The sequence below is a fragment of the Cryptomeria japonica genome, chromosome 8 (assembly GCF_030272615.1).
Source record: "Cryptomeria japonica chromosome 8, Sugi_1.0, whole genome shotgun sequence".
Lineage (NCBI taxonomy): Eukaryota > Viridiplantae > Streptophyta > Pinopsida > Cupressales > Cupressaceae > Cryptomeria > Cryptomeria japonica.
In genome coordinates, this window is record NC_081412.1 from 433368007 (window position 1) to 433388123 (window position 20117).

The 20117-nt window shown below is 36.8% G+C and overlaps 1 protein-coding gene across 1 annotated transcript in view; it reads left to right on the forward strand.

The window, feature by feature from the left end:
* The window catches only part of LOC131067859 (uncharacterized), a 64987-nt gene extending 49171 nt beyond the window's left edge, over nt 1-15816 (forward strand). The window contains exons 3-4 of the mRNA XM_058003034.2: nt 14858-15317; nt 15458-15816. Of these exons, the coding sequence (XP_057859017.2) occupies nt 14858-15314 (457 nt within the window). The 3' untranslated portion in view covers nt 15315-15317; nt 15458-15816. The remainder of the gene's footprint in view (nt 1-14857; nt 15318-15457) is intronic.
* Nucleotides 15817-20117: the final 4301 nt, after the last annotated feature.

Sequence of the window (20117 nt, forward strand, 5' to 3'; positions counted from 1 at the left end):
TATTGGGAAGTAAAGCTTGCTAGAGAAGCTTCACTGTCTTTTTTAAATTATAATTTGTTTTAACTATTCTTCATTCATTTCCTCCTTGTGTTTAGCAGAGCAAATCAGTGAGCTTTAATGGATTCTAATATCAGGTTAGTAGCGGAGAAGAGGCAAATGGAATTCTTGGGCCATATCACAAACTAAAGGCTTCAACAAGTGGCCAAATTATCACATCCTCTCCTCTTGGATGTAATTTGTGATATTTTGGGAATTCCGTTTCTTATAGCCAACTACAGATATAGAGTCAAATCTGACATCCCGACACATTTATTTGCTACAATCTTGAAATTGGGGGAACCCAAAGTGATTGCGGAAGAATTATGTGTGAGGATTTTTAAGGCAGGTTTTTTGGGGGATATTGACAGAGACCTCCGTGAGATAGATCACAATCTCACTATCCCTCCATCTTCCTTTTACGGAATAGAAAGCAGGAACGGATTCCAGTGCCTAGGTTCCTGTTGGTGTACGTTATGAACAAGAACTGGACCTTGAGCAAAGTCGCCAAGTGCTTGAAAGGTGATTGCCTCTAAAGGCTGAAACACTAAGAATTAGTACTGAATCCTTAGCATGTATGTCGAACTAAGTTCCACCGGGCATGCCAAAAACTGTTATCACAAAAACTCGCACCCTTGCTGAGCTATCAACTCAGCAACCTTGTGAAACATGGAAACAACCTCGAAGTGTGGGACCTTGCGCAAGGGGGTTGAATCTCCGGAGAAGGCCGACTTCCTTCTTAATCCAGGTGTAGGTGTTGAACCAACTCAACACTTCAAAACTTACTCCTAAGCCTATCCTAACAAATTGCAGAGGTAAAGGGAAGAGAGAAATGCTTAAAACAAAGGGAGGTGATGCACCAAGAAGAGATTGTTTCTCTCCCTACCCGAAATGACACAAAGAATCAACTGAAATACCCAGGAATGCACAAATTTCAGTTGTATGAGTGACCCCAATGCATGTATGAAGGTTAGAATTCACTAAATGCCAAGAGGGGAGAAGGTTTCCCACAAGTCACACTCAGAAATAAATTTAGCACAACATATATGAGAGAAGAACCACAAAACATACACATATGATGAAGGTAAGGAAACATACACAACATACATAAGTTAAAAGAAGGTAAGAATGGTGACTTCAATTAATTATAAGGCCAATGGCCAAATTTACAGCTGCATAAATGCAAGATAAATACAAGAGAAGTGGGAGAGCATAGAATAGCTCAAGCCAGCAGGGAGAGAACCTTTTACAATGAGGCTCAAAAACCTTTATATAGAAAAATGGTTACAAGAGTGATCATGACCCCTGTATGTCAGTCTGGGAGTGCAGGGAAGTGCATGCACTTGACTTCTGTACATGCAAGCAAACTAGCCATACCCTGAGAAGGGTGGATTGACTGACCTTCCAAAGTCAGAGTATGTAGACATGACATAAGTCACCACAACAAGCATGGCCCCGTACCTCTCTTGATAGAAATCCTGCCAAAAACATTAAATGCACCCCTGTGGTTCCACAAAAGAAGGTGCACAAGTCACAAAAGTTGTCGGAGGATTTAAAGCTTTAAGTGTTGATCATGCCATTCGGAAGTGTTGCCAGTCGGAAAGAAGTCTAGGGATTTCGGAAACTCGAGTTCCCGAAGTGGGGAAGACAAGGAAAGAACTTCAGAACCTCGGGGTTTTGGGAATGAGAAAGGAGAGCAATAGGGAACTTCAGAACCTCAAGGTTCCAGAGTTTCGGGGAATTGAAAAAAGGGCTAAGGAAGGATCTTCGGAACCTTAGGGTTCTGGAGTTTCGGGAAAGAATGGGAGCAAAGGAAGAGAACTTCGGAACCTCGGGGTTTCGGAGTTCCAGAGAAAGGAAGGAAGAAAGGCTAGGAGGGAACTTTGGAACCTCGGGGTTCTGGAGTTCTGGAGAAGGCAAGGAAAAGGAACTTCGGAACCTCGGGGTTCCAAACTTTCGGGGAAGGGAAGAAGAAGAGAAAGGAACTTCGGAACCTCGGGGTTACAAGGTTTTGGGGAACAAAAGAGAAGGGGAAAGAAAGGGAGGAATTTTGGAAACTCGGGGTTCCGAAGTTCTGGGAAAGAAGAAAAAGAAGAGGGAACTTCAGAACCTCAGGGTTCCGGAGTTCTGAAGAAGGAAAACGAGAGAAGGCAAAGAGAAGGAACTTTGGAACCTCGGGGTTTCGAAGTTCCGGGGAAGGAAGAAAAGGAAGAGGGAGGAACTTCCTCTGGGCAAGGCAACACCTCACACTTCATGATTCTTTTGCCTTCTCCTTGATCAACTAGGGCAGTGCTGGTCCATGGATCGTATGTTTGATCGGTTCTTACTGATGGACCAAGGGTGTCATAAAATGACAACAGGTACCACTGCATCTCTAGCCTGACACTTTCAGCTGATTGTGCTGTCGGACAAGACTCCTCTATATTTCCAATAAAGAATGGAAAGGTAATTGCTGCCTTCAGTCTTATTCTTTTGAAGCTCTGATATGTTTCAAGTTGTTTGAGAACTTCACGCAAGACCATCCTGTTGGTTGGATAGATTGGAAGTCGGTAGGGACGGCTGTCAAAACCTTGAATTCTTATGTAGGTAAATTTCGGAAACTGGATAAACTAGGATCCATACTTGCTGATTAAACTTTTGGCTTCATGAGATAGCCTTTGGTGAGCTCCTCCTTGTAGTGTCCTTGCGATGTACATTAGGAATGCATCATTGACTCGCTTGAAATGACTTTTCTCCTTGAGTTGTAGTTGAGGATAACAATTATAAGACTTAAATTCATTTTCTCCATTGCCAACTATGCCTTTGCAGATTAGTCCGAAATATTTAAAATTTCTAGCCAATGAGTAGATGATGTAGGAGCTCATATAGATTGACTTTGTCTTCTCCAAATTCATCAATTGTTCATGAAGATTGTTGCTGATTATGTGGGACGAATTGAACATCCCAACTCTTGAGGTAATTTCATCTATGAAGTCGTACATCCATGTCTCAAATGGCGCTCCTTGAAGGCTGCCCATTACCCTATTCAGTAGTAGGATGATATCACCATATTCTTTTTTGAAGTATGGACACAATAGTACTTTGGCTTGCGCTCCTTGAGGGCTGCCCATTACCCTATTCAGTAGTAGGATGATATCACCATAGTCTTTTTTGAAGTATGGACACAATAGTACTTTTCCCTGGGGTCTTTTCTTTTCCAACCATGACTTGTTAATATTTACCGCACATAGTTCAAACTGGTTATCATAGATCCTCTGGGTATCTTCTTTGGTCTTGTAGGAGGTTTTATTGTAGTTTGGAATTCCAAATGTCTCTTGAATGGCTAACTCTGAAAGATTAGCTAAAACCCTTCCTTCAGGCGCAATGATCTCTCTTGATGGTGCATTGTAGTGAATAGCACATTCGACTATCAGTTCAGCACACTCCTTAGCCGGAGGAAACCCAGTTGCTTGGACGATGCCATTTCCCATCATCCGGCAAGCAATGGGCATCGAGAGGTGTTCATCATACCCGTACATTCTCTTTTTGAATTCTTCCATATCTACATGTCCAAGGTCAGTGTTTGTGATGTTCTTCCATTTAGATTTGATCTTGGATTTTGGCTGCACTCCCTTACTGGCGAACTTCATTCGTACTTTTCTGGAAGGTGTTTCTTTGGTGGTCATCAACCTACAAAACACATGAAAATTCAATATTATTTCTAAGGTTTTAATTCTGATTTTTTATCCTTTTTCTTGGAATTTTCACTTTCAGCCTGTTGAAAGGTTAAATTTCTGCAAAAAAGCAGACTGAAAGTGAAGAATTTAGTCAAGAAATTGATAAAATTTGAGAGAAATAAGATAGGATAATGGAAAAATTTAGTCGATTCTAGATTTTGTCTTATAAATTGATCTTTGTGACTAAAATTCGCCTTTAATTCTGAAAATCTGTCTTAAAATCAGAAAAAAACACTTAATTTCTTGACTTTCAACACTTAGAAGAATTTTACTTCTTCAAAATTTCTCTTCAAGAAATCAATTTTCACAAAATTTGAGGGAGAAAACTTCTTCTCAATTGCTCTCCAAATTTCCAACCTGAATAGTGAATTCTGAAAGTGTCTGGTTCAAAATATATAGAGTTTAAGGATTTTAAACTTAGAAGCTTCTTCCTTGTGTTTTTTTGTTTATTTTTAATTTTTAATTATTTTTTTTATGTTTTTATGTTTTAAATCTTTCCAAAAGGGAAAGTTTTATTTCTCTCTCAAAATTCCATCCTTAGCTAAGGAATCTTCTAAAACTTTATTTCAAATTGAATTTTCTTGAATTTTTGAAAATATTTTTAAGTGTTGAAATTATTTTCCCTTTGAAAATAATTCTAAGTGTTGGAAAATAATAAAATAAAATATTCATGTGTCAAATTTTATTTTTCAACTCGTTTGTTGGTTGACCCTTGATTTCATGTGCAATCTCTCTGTCAAAATTATTTTTCCTCTGGTCAATTTTGTCTTTCACCATGGCGAGTTGAACTTCAAATCTTGGGCGAATTTTCATGTCTGGCTCAAGCATCTTCACATATTCCATTTATGCCTAGGCAAATTTGGAATGTCTAAGTCTTGCCAATTTGTGTGTTTGTCTTGGTAAATTTTAATTTCCTCTTTGAAGTGTGCTTAGCCAATGTCTTGCTTCTTGTTATGTCGTCCAAGTTGTTTGGACAATGAACTTCGATAGTTTCTTTGGTCTTTGCCATGTCTTGGCAAACATCTTTTATCTTCTCCTTAGCCTAGGCGGACTTCAAGGTTTGTTTGCCATGTTATCTTTGTCATGCTTCAATACTTTCATCTTTTCCATGCTTTCTCCTTAAGTTGGGCGGACTTTATGTGCTCTTGGACATGTTTTTCTATCCTTGTTGACTTTGTTTTGTCTTCACCATGGCGGACTTGAAGTGCTTTATTTGCCAAGGCGGACTTAGGCAATCTTTTGCCATCTTCTCTTTAGCATGGCAGGGTTTGTGTTGCTTGTGCCACACACTTGATAGGGCAAAGTTCAACATCTTTTGGCATATCTTCTTCCCTTCCTAGGCGGACTTGGAGGCTCCTTGGACAAGGGCGGACTTTGAGCTTCATTAGTCAAGGCGGACTTGAGGAGTTTTATTCCAACTTTAATGTGCTTTTCCAAGCTTGGGCGAACTTGGGAGGGTCTTAGACATGTTATTCTATGCCTTGGGCAGACTTTGAAGTATGTTAGACATGGGTGGACTTTGAGGGAGTTGTGCCACGCTTTTATTACCCAACCTAGGCAGACTTTGAGTGTTCTTGGCCATGGGCGGACTTTAGACATGCTTTGCCTAAGGCGGACTTGGAAGGTCTTGTGACATTCTATCTCTTGGGCGGGGTTTGAAGGTGCTTGGACATGTTGTCTTGGCTTGGGCGGACTTTGAAGAAGTCATGCCATGTTCCCTTGTGTGCTATCCTTCATAGGGTGGACTTCATCCTCCCTTTGCCATCTTCATTTGCTTGACCTTAACCATAGGTAGGAATTTGACTAACCTTTGCCATAGGTTTCTTAACTGATGGTAGGAGTTTAGCACGTGTCTGCAAACTTGTGTTTGCACATGGGCGAAGTTGAAGAGAACTTGGACATCCAAGTTGGTGTGCCATCTTCCATGCTTCTAGACAAGGCGGATTTCAACCTTTGTCCGCCATTCCTCTCCTTGGGTGAATTTGTCCTTTATACCATGAATTTTGATCTTCCATGTTGATGCTATAACTTGCCATGTCCATACCTGGACTATCTGGAACAAAACCGTAATTAGGGTTACCACCTTGCTTTTTGCACTTAAAGACATAACTTTTCAAATCTGAGGACATGGGCACTGATCATATGGCTAATCTTTTGGAACAAAGCCCTAATTAGGGTTTCCATCTTGCTTTTTACCCTTAGAGACCAAATTTTTCAATTCTGACAACATGGGTAGTAATGATATGGCCTAAGGATCAAAGCCCTAATCTTGAAAAAAAACAGAAAAAACATAACCTTGCTTTTTGTACTTAGAGGCAAAATTTTTCGAATCTGAAGACATGTGCAGTGATCAAATGACATGAGTAACAAAACCCAGGTTCTACTTTCAAAAAAGCAGAAAAAAGCAAAAAGTGAAAAAAGCAAAAGCAAGCCAAAAAACACTGTTTCCCGGAATGTGCCCAAAGTGTCAAAAACAAAACTTTCTATTTTTAGAAAAAAACAAAAAGCAAAAAACGCAGAAATTCCTGAAAATAGAAAGTTGTCAGAAATGACTCAAAGCAATTGTGATCTTCATCCTTCAGACCTTATAAGCACTTTAACAACGTTGAAACGCAAATCTGAGCATGATTTCTCTATTTGGCTCAGGATGATAGTATGACTTCAAAACTCTAACTCAAAACTCCTGAAGAAAATGGATTTATGAAGTTGCAGAGCTAGGACAAAACCCTAAAAAGTAAAAACAGGGGGTTCCCACCTACGATGGGGCGATGTGTGAAATAGGTCACAACAATTCCCAATACTTTTCATTTGGGATCATGCAAGCTGGGAAGTTGGCATACCTACAAAGTGATGATGTATAGATTTTCTCAAAAAGGTTATGGGCTTCTCAGATGATGGAGTGCTTGTTTCCCCAATGGGGGATGATATTGATGTTAATTTGCAATGGGTTCGCGAGTTCAAACGTTTGATGGGAAGGCGAGATGAGGACGATCTGTTCTCTTTGAGCGAGAGTAGCAGCAGCAACGAAGGCAAAGAGGAAGGTCCAGTACTAGGCATGTAATGATCCCTATGTTGATCCATAGTCCTCTCATGGTTTTGTAATTACATAGAAGGAAAAATGTAATGGGATATGATGTGTGATCGGGGTAAGGTAGTATAGTATCTCTAGTTTTGTTATTAGCAAAGATAGTCGTTTTGCAATGTATTTCATCCCTATTTTGACATACAGGGATTCTCATAGCTCAAGTGTCTTTTCTGAGATAGATCAGTTCTAATCTGTTTAAGAAGATCTGAGATGGATCATTTGTAAGATGTAAAAACCTTGTTTATATTAATCTAATTCGGCTATATGCCCTTTACCAAGCAAAAAAATATATAATATAATATAATGTAATAGATATTATATTATATTATATTCTATTATATTATATCATATCATATCATATCATATCATATCATATATCATATCACATCACATCATATCATTCATCACATCACATCACTTATGTTGTATTGTATTGTATTGTATTGTATTATATTATATAATAATATTGTATATTAATATCTATATAATTTTTGCATATAATACAATTAGTCTTAATATAATTAATTAGTAATTATTTACTTGTAATATTATATTATAATATATTAGTTTAAAACTTTAATGTATAAGTAGTATAATACCTAGTTATATATCTATATTAATTATTATATTGTACAATTATATCTAGGTGTATCAAACCTGGATTTTTTTTTCATACTGATAAACCCAAACCTTGAATCCCTACCGAACTTGGTGCTCAACTGACAATTAGCTTGTAATGAAATTCCTTTTTTTTGCAAACAAGGACAGAATAACAAATCAAATGGCAAAAAAGGGCAGAATAGAGTGGATCCACACAATAAGATTAGAACACTTGATTATTAGAGGGATCCAATTTTGAGGGGGCAACCTCCAAAAGTCTTGCAACAAGAACAAAATTTGTAATAAATAATCAACATCTAATGGCTACCTTCTATACATAATTCAATCAGGCTATGATGATCCGATAATTTGAAGTAGGCTGATTACCACTACAATTTCAAAAATCTAGAAACTACCAAATGACCAAGTCAATGATTACTTAGGTGAGCTAAGGGTATAACAATTTTTTTTTAATGAAGGGCTGTCAAGCTGCCAATCTGTAGGACAAAACTACCATGCTGTTTGCATTTGTAGTGCTGGTGGTTTCGACCTACAAATTAATGTTTTACCACTATTTGTACCAAGTAAAATAGAGGACCTAGAAGGGAAAGTGAAAGGTCATAGCTATCTCTAGATCCTGTTCCGAGCCCTAAAAAAACCTTCTAAAATTTCCCAGCAAACACAATTGTTCCCTGGTCTACAAATACAGAAGTGCTGGAAGTCATGAGGTATCAAATGACCATGATTAGTAACATTTACTTATCTTTCTCACAATCTATGATCATTTGCTGCTGTATTCATGCCATGAGAGACTTAATTATAGTTTTTGCTTTGGATTAGAAGTTCACTTCAAGTGTTGATCATTGGTATTATGGTTCTCTCATGGTGGATGCACAGCAACCTCTTGGAGGTCACATTTTTGAGGACACTGCACTTGAAACTCTTTGTGTTCATCCTGGTTTTCCATGTGATTATTGGGTAACTAAATGAGCCGATCGATTGTATTAAGCTGGTGGAATAAGATAGATAGATGCTTAGGAGTTGCTGGGGCACTGGTTTTAAAACTTCCTTTCCTACCTCCCCAATTAATCTATCTTTTGTTGTCATCTTTTTTGCAACAGTTTTCACATCCTATTTTTCAGTCATCAGTTGTCTCGCGTATAGAAATGAAACTATTCATTCCTATTCTGAACAGCCCATTACCATTATAGAGTAGCACCCTTTTGTTGTCATCTTTTTTGCAACAGTTTTTACATCCTATTTTTCAGTCATCAGTTGTCTTGCGTATAGAAATGAAACTATTCATTCCTATTCTGAACAGCCCATTACCATTATAGAGTAGCACCCCTGGAACTATCATCGCATTATAGAAAGGGATCTACTATATGAAAGGCTCCTAACCCCTACTATCAGAAAGGTCCCCTACCTATCTCTCCCGGGTGGAGTGCTGGGTAGGTTAGGAAACTTTTGGTTTTAGTTCATAGAGTAGATTTAGATTAGTGTAGTAATATTTACAGTAAGATTCAATTTTATTTGCACTGACATCAGCTTGCATAACCAGCTGCTTTGCATTTTGTGTGATCATTGTTTTAGGACTTGCAAGGTTCAGGATTCACAAATACATAGCACATGCCTTTTACTTGTCAAACATTCATATATTTTGCATTAGCAGGTCATATAGAGCATGCTTTGGATAGTTTTTCCACTCGTATTTGCATCTTGTGCATTTGGTATATCAAGTCGTAAGAGGATTTGAAAAGTTTGTATCTCATGGTGATGTATCACATCTTGGTATCTGGTTTCATAGGGCTGACTTTGCATTTGTTTGTCTTGGAATGTTTTTTGGTTGCTTGCCAAGTGTTTGCCCCAAATTGTCATAGTTCCTTTTATTGATTGCACCTTCTTTGCAAGCTAGATTGTTGTTTATATGGCCCTTTGATTGGGAAAAATGGATCAGAAGTTCCCATTTTCATTCATGGAGTTGTCTAAGATCATGGGAGGATGCGTTGTTCTGTTTCATCGTGATCTGTTGCATTGAAGTTCGGTCTAATGTCAGAGGGTTGATCAGCTGTGACAGGTGGCAGTTTTGCCAGAGTAGCAGCACTTTTGCAATTGGTACAAGCAGTAGTTTCATAATTGAAATTGTGACAAGCTACAGTTTTGCATTGTTGCAGACAGTGAAATATGAAGGGTTTTGAGTCCTCAATTTGCATTCTTGACATTTGAGCTTCCTTTTGGCACCGAGGAAGGAGATGGGAAAGGCATAAAAGACTTGTAAAACATCATAGAGAGGAGTCTTGTTCAATTTTTGACTGTTGTAAGTGGAGAAGTAGGGTTTCGATGGTGCAAAGACCTGTAGCAGGTGTTCAGAACTATTGTAAAGTTTTCAAAGCTCAGATTTGCCCTACAGGCATTGTAAAAACACTTGTGAATGATTGGAAGGCAGTGGCTTGAAGAGCAAGAGCTCACCCTTCCACCCTTCTGGAGTTTTCTGCTCTCATGAGGGTTCCTCCAGGTGTAATCATGTGTCTCAGTCTTGTTGTGTGTTTGTTTTGCACTGTATGCTTCTGAGTTCTGATATGTGTTTCTTTATACTGTTTCAACTATTATGAACATGTTATCCTCATAAATCAACCGCTAGGATTAGGAGATCAGTTGTGTAAAGGTGTTTTATAGGGTTGACAGGATTTTTTTAGTGGCGATTGCTGGGAGAATATCTCCAGCATTTTATGGATCACCATTTCTTGCTCATTCTCTTGGATTTTTAGTCTTTTCAAACTTCTTTTCACGTTGATATTGCTTCCTTTAATTTAGTTTCTATCCTGACACCTTATCCTTTTCCATGGTCCTGTGAGCATTTCTGACAACTTTCCAGCTTGTTTCCACATCTCTCTTGCATTTTCAGACTCACACAAACACTCTTCATTTGATTTTTCACTTGTGCATGTCATATCTAAAAGATTTTGAACAGCTCTGCCCTACACTTGTTTTATCTCAGTGGTATATATGCTGCTAATCTCATCTTTTCATGCACATTTTTTGAGCATACTCGTTCTCCTTGGTTCATATCATTTCAAGTCTTTTCAAGTTGCATTCGTTGGATTGCTATTCTCATTCATTCTCCATTTTTTGAATTATTTATTAACAGTTTTAGCCTTTTCTTACAATTTTGACATCATCTGTGACAGTTTCAATGTCATTTGCAGCGTTTGCAGTTTTGCATAATTGCAGTATTGACAACTTTGGTAACTTTTTCTGTTTGTAATCCTCTATCACCTTGAGCTGTGCATTTTCATTCTACCAAATATATTGGTGTATTTCTTGCAGATTGCAGTTCTCTGTTGGCACTTTTGGGACATGAAAAACTCACAGTTGCAATATTGACAACCTTTGCAACTTTTGATCTTGCTAATTTTTTGTGGTTTCAGCTGTGCCCATTTTGCATTTAATGTCCGTTGAGGATTGATCACAATTTATTTCAGCACCTTCATTGTATTTGAATCATAAACATGCATTGCTTATGCACCATTAGCTTCATTCTAGCCTCACACTAGGTCATCGTCTGTGTTTTTGCTGATTTTGGTTTGTACTAGTTGGTTCTTACACTAGTGCAGCATCTAGCTTACATTCATGCAGATTTTGATAAATTTTTTGCCTGCTTCACATCATTTACTTGCCATTCTTGCATCTATATGAGTATCATTATCAGAACAAGATACGCAAGTCAACAATGTGAAGTAAAATGACATTGTTGGCTTGCATATGTTTTAGGATTTTAGCATATATAGTCATTCTTAGTATACTTGCTTCATTTGCACCATCATTTTATTTCACATTGTTGGTTTGCATATACTATAGCATATATAGTCAACCTTAGTATACTAGCTCTCTTTTACTTTAATTGCTCTATATTTCAATGTTATTATCTCTAGTATTATAGTTGACAAGTTTATTTTTGTATCTGGAGATTAGATTGTGGGTACACGGAGTCTAGTGGAAACGTGCAGCTTTTTGGCTTTGGATTACTATACAATGTAAAATCAAAAGAGAAACAATTAGATGCATTTCTTGTCTTTCCTTTGTGATTTTTACTAGTAGACATGGTAGATATAGTTGTTAATGTTAGATGCATTGTCTCTAGTATAATAGCAGACAAGTTTTATTTTGTATCTAGAGATTAGATTGCATGTTTGGAGTCTTTGTGGAAACTTGCAGCTCTAGTTTTTCTTTGGATTAATATACAATATAAAACGAAAACAGAAACAATTGGATTCATTCCTTGTCATTGTTTCACCCTCCTTTTGTTGTCTTGCTTATATTTTGTATGAACATACCTAGGGTAGTTTGAAACTTTGACCACACACTTTGTTTCCTTTTCATTTTATTGTTTGTTCTAGTAGGTAGAGATATTGTTTGTTGTTTTCATATTTTCTTGCATTCTTGCTCAATCATTTTATGGAGGGATCTTGAGTGACTTGTTCATTGTTTGGATTAGATTAGAACTCTATTCTTGAGCACTTAATTAGATTTGGAGATACACCTTAGATTAAAATTTGGAGATACACCTTACTTTGAGCATGAGCTCCTCTTCCCATTTATCTTACTTTCTTGTAGACCATCCTTCCCAACCCATTTCTTGGTAGGATCTAGCTGGATGGTCAAGCGTTTTTCTTCTTTCTTCCTTCTGTTCCTTGCAATGATCATTGACAGTTAGGGTTGACCTCCTAGAGCATGGTGAATCCCATGTTTTATGCAACTGGGCCTTGCAGCTTCCAACCATAGTAGTGTTGACCAACAATTTTGTGAACTTGTCATTTGGTCCACATCCTATCCTTACCTTTTAGTTCCCCAAACTACGAGGCAGCTGAGAAATTCTAGGAACAAAGCGCTCATGATAACAAATCTTACAACAATAAGTACAGCCAATCAGCCGAACCATACCACCCAAGAAAATCCTTAAGCCCATCTTTCTTTGAGTTTCTGGTATCCCCAGTCTGACATTAGTAATTTATGCGTATTTTTCTTGCAGATAGTACCTCCATTACTTACCGAGACTTAACAATACATCATTTTTCAATAATTGTAAGTTATGATTCTACCAATAACAATGATATGGCAATGTTGTATAATCAGCATAAAATAAGTTATTGTATCCTATTTGTGGTAGTTTTGAGAAGATGAAAAGATGGAAAGCTTCTTTCACAAGATCAGGCAAATCTTCTAAATATCTTATCCAATCTGCTCTTCAAAGTTTTTCCGTTCAGCCTAACATCAACATCCTTCTTCAAGAATTCTTTTTGCACTGAAGATGCCAAACCAAGCTTACAAACTGAAAAGTTGATTGTGGTACTTAATATATTTTATATTAATAGTGTTCAATGCCAATGTGCCTTCAAACCTCACAAAGATGTCAACTCTGTTAAACTTCAGAAATACCCTAAATAATTAGCACTGCTGTGCAAATAATAAAGTATGAACTTAATGGAGTATGCATAGCCATATTTTGAAGTCTAATCCATATGCACATCCTCGATTTGGCCAATAGAGGCCCAAAAATGATTGCAGATGATTTAAAGGTGGCTCCTAATGTGCAGGAGCAGTATAGGGTGGTGGATAGTGTGCAACTGAGTTCATTCTCAGTCACACACAAGATGCAAATACCCACATCAATATGCATCCATTCATTTTTGGAGTATATCTTTTGCAGTTGGGCACTTAATGTCTGTGAGTTATCTTATTTGCTGATTATATTCCTCTAAAATGTTCAGCATATGAAACTGCAGTTTCTTCATGTTTTACTCCTTATATTCTTGAATGTGCTTCATTTAACACCAATTTAGGTTGTCAAACATTCTTTAGAAGCTATGTTGTGCTTCTGGCAGTAACCTGTTTTTAACCTTCACTCTTTGGGTCATTTCTTTTTTCCTCTTCCTTGCATGCTTTGTTGACCTGGGCTGTGATGATACAAGTATCTTTAGGTCTCATATTAAGGATGTGCTTTTTTCTTAGGCAGAGTCCATAATATGAAATACAGGGATATGTCAAATGTGTTTGTTCTCTCAGTGTAGGATGAATTGCAATAATCTGTGTGAGATGATAGTACTGGTTTCTCATTGGGAAATGATGGCAGGGTTTTGGATAATGTTGTGCTTCTCTTCACATCTTCTAGATGTTAGATATAGCAAATTATGGTAAAGTTGGACGATGATGATTTTTTTTATAGAAAGGGACTGAACTCTGAATAAAACACAAACAACTTTGCATTGGTCAATAGTGTGATGGCAGGGTCTAAATTTGACAGTTGAACCAGCATGTCAAGCATTTTCTTGTGATGATAACTTCTTAAAATTTGTCCTTAAAATATCAAGAGATACCTTATTTAAAAAAAATCATATATAAAATCATATATATATATATATATATCAGAATAATCCTAAAGAAAATTTGATGGTCTGTCCAAAATCTCCCCTTTCATGTGATACAGTTTTCCTAAAATTTTAGATGTATTTTATAGGAAAAATGCCTAAATATGGCTGTGCACTGTGCAGCCATCAAATTTAAGCCTTCAGGACAGTCCAAAATCTATGTTGAAAGAGCCGTTAACCTGAAAATACAATTTTACTTTTGAAATGGCCTTTGGTCTTTTGAATGCTCCAAAGCTTTCAAACTATATCATTAATGGATTTCACAGTTTGAATACTTTAGATACAAGCTATACTTCTAGAAGAACTTTAAAATAATCGTGGGTAAAATAAAAAGGCACTACAAATTTCAAATTAATTGTCTTGTGTGCACAATCATTAGTAAGAGTCACATGTACTCAAAATATTCTTTGTTACACACATTACTGTTACAGCTTCTATGAGCGGTTTTATCAATAGGAGAAGCAGCATGCATTCTTTTCCTTTCATTTGTATTTATCAAAAACAGAATGTGCGTTCTACTTGATGATAAATTTCTCCTATCTCAATCTACCAAATGTTGGATATGCTTCTTACATTTTAAATGATCCATATATAGACTGTTTTTAGAAAAGTTAGGCTTTGTGTTTAATCTACCTCGACAAAAGTACCTTCTGAAAATATAAACAAATGTTTTTAATTGATCTATTTATTGTTTATTTATAGATCCCAGATTGGAAAACATAGCTGAAGCTAATTTGCTCTAGTTACATCTAATATACCAGTAAGATCCTTTAACTGATAAATAATAAGAATTAGCTACCCTTTATGAGACTCCAACTTGTGTGTATAGCACCCTGGTAGTTGATATCACTATGTATTGCATTTTTCTGCCTTAAATGGTAATTGTAATTGATCATTTTGTGTGCTTCCAGTACGAGGTGGATAATGATATCACTATGTATTGCATTTTTCTGCCTTAAATGGTAATTGTAATTTATCATTTTGTGTGCTTCCAGTACGAGGTGGATAATGAGACCAAATCCAATTTCAAATGCTAAAATAGAAGAAATGCTTAAAAGAGTTAATGAGGAAAAAGAGAAGTGCAGCCAGGAAATTGAAGATGAACTACTAAAAGAAAAGAGGAACAAAAAAAAAGACAATTTGGTCAGGCAGGAGCATACTGAAGCTATTACGCATAAAGATTTTTCCATTGCCAAGAATGCTAATTTTCGCACAGACTTAGCTAAGGAGTTAAGTAAGATTAATAGAAGTGGTATACAAATTGGCTCTTCTGATGCCAACCTTAACTCAAAGAATGTCTCGGAGGCTTTTACCGAGACTTATTTGAAGCTGCTAAGGAAGCAGAAAAGCAGTAATGGGAGAGACAAATTTCCCAGTAAAAAGAAATATAAACTCATTGAGCGACCTAAGGTTGCTTCTGGACATGTCAAAAAGTTTGATTTGGAGACTTGAAAGGTTAGTCTATTTTCTGCAAGCACTAATAATGGCTTTTAGTGACTTGCTTCAAACTAGTAGATGTTGACTTATTTCATGTTTAAAGGATAGACAACCAGAATACATATTTCATGTTTACACTCTTTTTGTTGTTTTTGCAGTTCCTGCAGAAAGGAGCTATGCTTATGATTTTTGGGATGGAATACCTCTGGATTCGAAGATCTATGAGCTTTGAGTATGACGGTTGATATGGACTCTGTCAAGCTTGTTAGACTGACTGGGTTAATGCACCCTTCATGCTTCCAAGATGACAAAGATTTCAACCAAATCGTGTGACACTAAATATATATGTTTGCCTTGGGTAGGCTTTTGTATATTAATCATACTTGTGCATTTATGCATTTTCTGATTTAGCTTATAGAGACCCATCAATTGTTGACCACGACAATTTATTACCCCCATGTATTTTTATTTGGAGGTGTTTAATAGGAGCAAAGGCATCTTACGATGAATTCAAGCAGATAGATGTCCTAGTTGAGGTTACATTTTACATTACCTTGGACATTTTCCTCGTTTTAACCTACATTAAAGGGCCTCCCATGAAACATTAAGCCAAGGGCTGTCTTTTGAATTGGTCCTGCACACCTATTTACAATGGTAAAGAGAAAAGGATTCCTTCACTGAACTTAGGTTTCGATGAATATGGAAATAAGTTAAATTTAATTTAAACATATGACATCATACAACATGTAATAGAGTTAGGGAAATCTTGAAATAAACCTATGTTTCATGCACTTGGCTGATGGGGAGATGCTGAAATTGGTATTGGGAACAAGGTGACCAAAGGCCGAAATTTGGGGAGGATGGGGGATGGTGGTGCAAATATATTTGGTACTTAAAAGAATAGTTATAAAAAAATGTATAAAGAATGACAAATGAGAAATACATCATATTGCAATAAACAATGAAAATGTCAAATATTGTCGTATTTATATTATATTGAAAACATTATAGTATTCAAATTTCACAATTCAAATACAATTGGCCAATGGCCCAATACCTATTTAATCTTCATTCATCCACAAAGTTTGCAAAGACTCCTCATCTGTAATGTTCCCACTTTGAAATAGAATTGAATAATTAATAACAATATTAAAACACAAAAGAATAAAAATAAAATTTAAATTACAACATAAAATAATATAATTAAATATAATTAAAATTTAATTAAGTTAATGAATTGTCAAAAGACATGGAAGGAAAAGTTGTGACTCCCTCAAACATGGGATATAAAAGGGAGAAGAGAATCTCATTTGAGAAGGGGATAATGGTGAAATCAGAAGTGCAGATGTGATTTAAATAAGTGCAGATTTGATCATGAAAGGTTGTCTCCCTTTCAAAGGGCAAATATAATGAAGAGTTACACTCTTTCAAAGGGTGGTAATGGTGGAAAGGGCATGTCTCTTGCCAAAGGGCATACATGATGAAGAGGTATGATCTCTCCCTCACATTGAGAGATAAAGGAAAGAAATCAAAAGCATCCAATGACATCACCATGGGTCAAATCATATTAGAACTGTTATTAAGTTACAATAACATCTTTGTTCTTGGTGGTATGTACGGGGATGAGTTGAATATGTATGCTTAACATATGAAGCCTGATAATGTCCTTATTGCATAATTTTATAGTAATATTAATATAGACAACTATATGTATGATAATTTAATAATGCCTTTCTATCACTAACTGTCCATATGACAATTAAGTAAATTATATGGAGTTTGTAATACCTTTCAATCTCACCATCCAATTGAGGGAGAATACAAGGAAGCAAGAGCACTAGGCTCTAGTAGGTACGCGAACCTCGAGTGTGGGCCAAGAGGCCAAGTTTATGAAGTCCTTGGTGCTCTTGGGCTTGTTGGAGAGGGATAGACTCAAGGCGCCTTGGGTGATTCTCCTTGAGCTCCATAATGGGAATTGGTGTAGGGAGAGAAAGGGTTGAATCCTTCATATAACTATGCAATATATAAGAATGTTGAATATATAGTCTATCAAAGGCATAATGGAAATGTTGACTAATCTGTTGTGTAGGGTCCAGACCAAGCTTGGTTGATGATAGTGTCCCTCTATTGTAATCACTATGCGCTAAAATTGTGATTCAAGGCCATAATATAAGAGGGTCCCATTAGGGGATATTACATCATCTCTCAAACTATTGGACTTGTCAAGGTCAAGCTCCTCTAAATCAATACCAACCAACCCTCTCTATGTTGTATCTTAATCATGTGTTGGCTCCCTTGGTTGTATATACCATTAAACGGTTGGTCCCTTTTTGTATGTAAGTATGTTTGGATCAATGGAATGCCACTCTTGTATAGATGCAAGCTTCTATGCCCTCTTAGAGGTAAGTCAATTCTTCTCAATAGAGTGGATGAAACTATAAGAAAATCAATTCTTCTCAACAATGGAAGAATTAAAAATTTGAGATGACAAACAAATGGCTAGTGTTTTTGTCAAAGAATTAGGCCCTTGCATGGTCCACCACAAAATTGGATCTTCTTGTGCCATGGTCTCCCTATCCACCTTTGCTTCTTTTAGATATCTTTGAAGAGTGGCAAACTGTGTCCACTTAGTATGAATGATGTTAGTATGCGAACAATCATACTTCTATGTGTCCTTTGTGAACTTTTCCTTCACCTCAACATTCTATATATTAATAACTTTTCTAGGCCTTTGCATATACCACTTTGGCTTTAATGCATAGGCAACCATGTGCAAGGGAGTGTTGAACTTCTCTTATCAACAATGAATGATTAGTTGAAATGTCAATGTAGAGTTGTAATTTGGGGTCTTTCTCTTGTTCAATGACCTTCATTTGGTTAAACATGTTAATGCATTCATGCACCTCTCCAAGGCTAGGTGCATTAATGCCCCCATATCTAATAAATTTGAACATTTGAGTAATGATGCCAACAATCTATCTCACATTAGCCTAAAAGTGTCACTCTTCATCACCTCTTTCATAAAGTGCCTCAAGGCTAGGTGGATTAATGTCCCCATATCTAAAAAAACTTGAGTTGGCCTAATGGTGGAGAATTTGTAAGGTGTGTATGCCTTGTTTGTAGCACAATGAGGTGCCTCTTATAAGGAGTACGAGGTAGTCCCATATTGCTATAAGCAATATGTAGACCCATATATAGATTGCCCAACATTGTGGACTATAAAATAATATTTCTTTCTTTTTCCCTACTATCATGACCAATAGGTGCAATGTTTCTTACAACTCAAGCATCCTCTCTAAGACAATGGATTATGATGCATGTCTAGTCTCTACAAATTTCAAAAACTCTTTAGAGGTGATCTTAAAGAGTGCATGAGATAAACATATGCATGTTTCTAGCTTCATTAACTACTGTAGTGTCATGAAATTGCGACCACATTAGGGTCCTCACACATGTGATTTGAATCCCTAAGCCAGATCAAAGACCAAAAACTTGCTTGACACCTGAGAATTGCACCTTGCTTGCCCTCCACACTGTTCGAACTACATCTTGTCTTGCAAAAAAGGGAAGGACAGGCACCCCTGTCCCCTACCCCGTTTTGGGGCAGGACCCTTTTCAAATGTGCTTTGGAGGTTGCACATTGAGCAGGAAGACTCCCCCAGTGTCAACTTGCGACAAAAAATCAATCAATTAGCCCTAATTGACAAGTATTTATGTCACATTTGTCCTCTCATTTGCATAAGTTGGATGAGTGGGAAGTTTACACGAGATCAAGCATTCAAGAGCATTCAAGCATACTTTTCCAGCATTGAGCATTCTCAAGTCTCCTTTCAAGGCTAGGTGTTGCATTCAAGTCAAGGATTCAACCATTGAAGAGAAGATTCATTCCAACATTCAATTCCACACAAGCAAATCTACAACTATCTACAACCTCCCTTGAGGTGATTTATATTTTAGTCTTTCATTTATATTCACTTGCTAGTACTTTCTTTCATCATTTGGTTAAATTCCAAAACTGGGGTTTGACTTGAAGGCAAACCCCCAATCCTGACACCTTTCCCTCTCTTTTCTGTGTGTAGGTTGTAGGTGCGCAATTGTACTTTCGAATTCGGGCTCCATTTGTAGAGGCGGAAAAACCCTTTTTGTTTCGCGGATTTTTTGGAGGACTGTGTACATTCCCGCCACGGTTCGGACAACTTTTCCCCAAATTCGCAGGGCGACTTCGTTTCGACAAATTATTGCTAGATCCAGGTGCACAACTTCATCCTATGCTTCTATCTTGAGTTATAATCAGATCTTTGTCACTTTTACACTTGATCATAAGTACACAATTCAATCAATTCAAATCTCAATCTCAGGAGAGGGCATTCACTTATCATCACTCATAATTCAATCTCTTTCTCTAGAGGTTGAATCTAGTGTATCTTCCCCCCTCTTCCAATGTAGTGCGGAAAATGTGTTTGAAGAGAAATCCGAAGTGAAACTTTTATCTCTCCTCGGAGGTAAGAAAAACTTTCCGCTCAATATCTCCATCATTCACCTTTTTCCAACATTACATTTTGGTGAACCCGACATCTTACATGCTTTATTTTGAAAATCATTGCATATTTTTCATTTGCAAGTTTAATTTTTCTGCAAACTTAGTGGTTATTTCATTTAAAACCCTAGTTTTTTAAAATTGAAATTGAATTTGTGTTTTCCAAAAATTGCTTGTTATGGCCTTAGATCTAAAAATTACTTTGTTTGTCAAATTCAATTTCTTCATTGCCTTGTTCAATTTGCAAATCAAATTCATAAAATTAAGAGGTTAATTGTCAA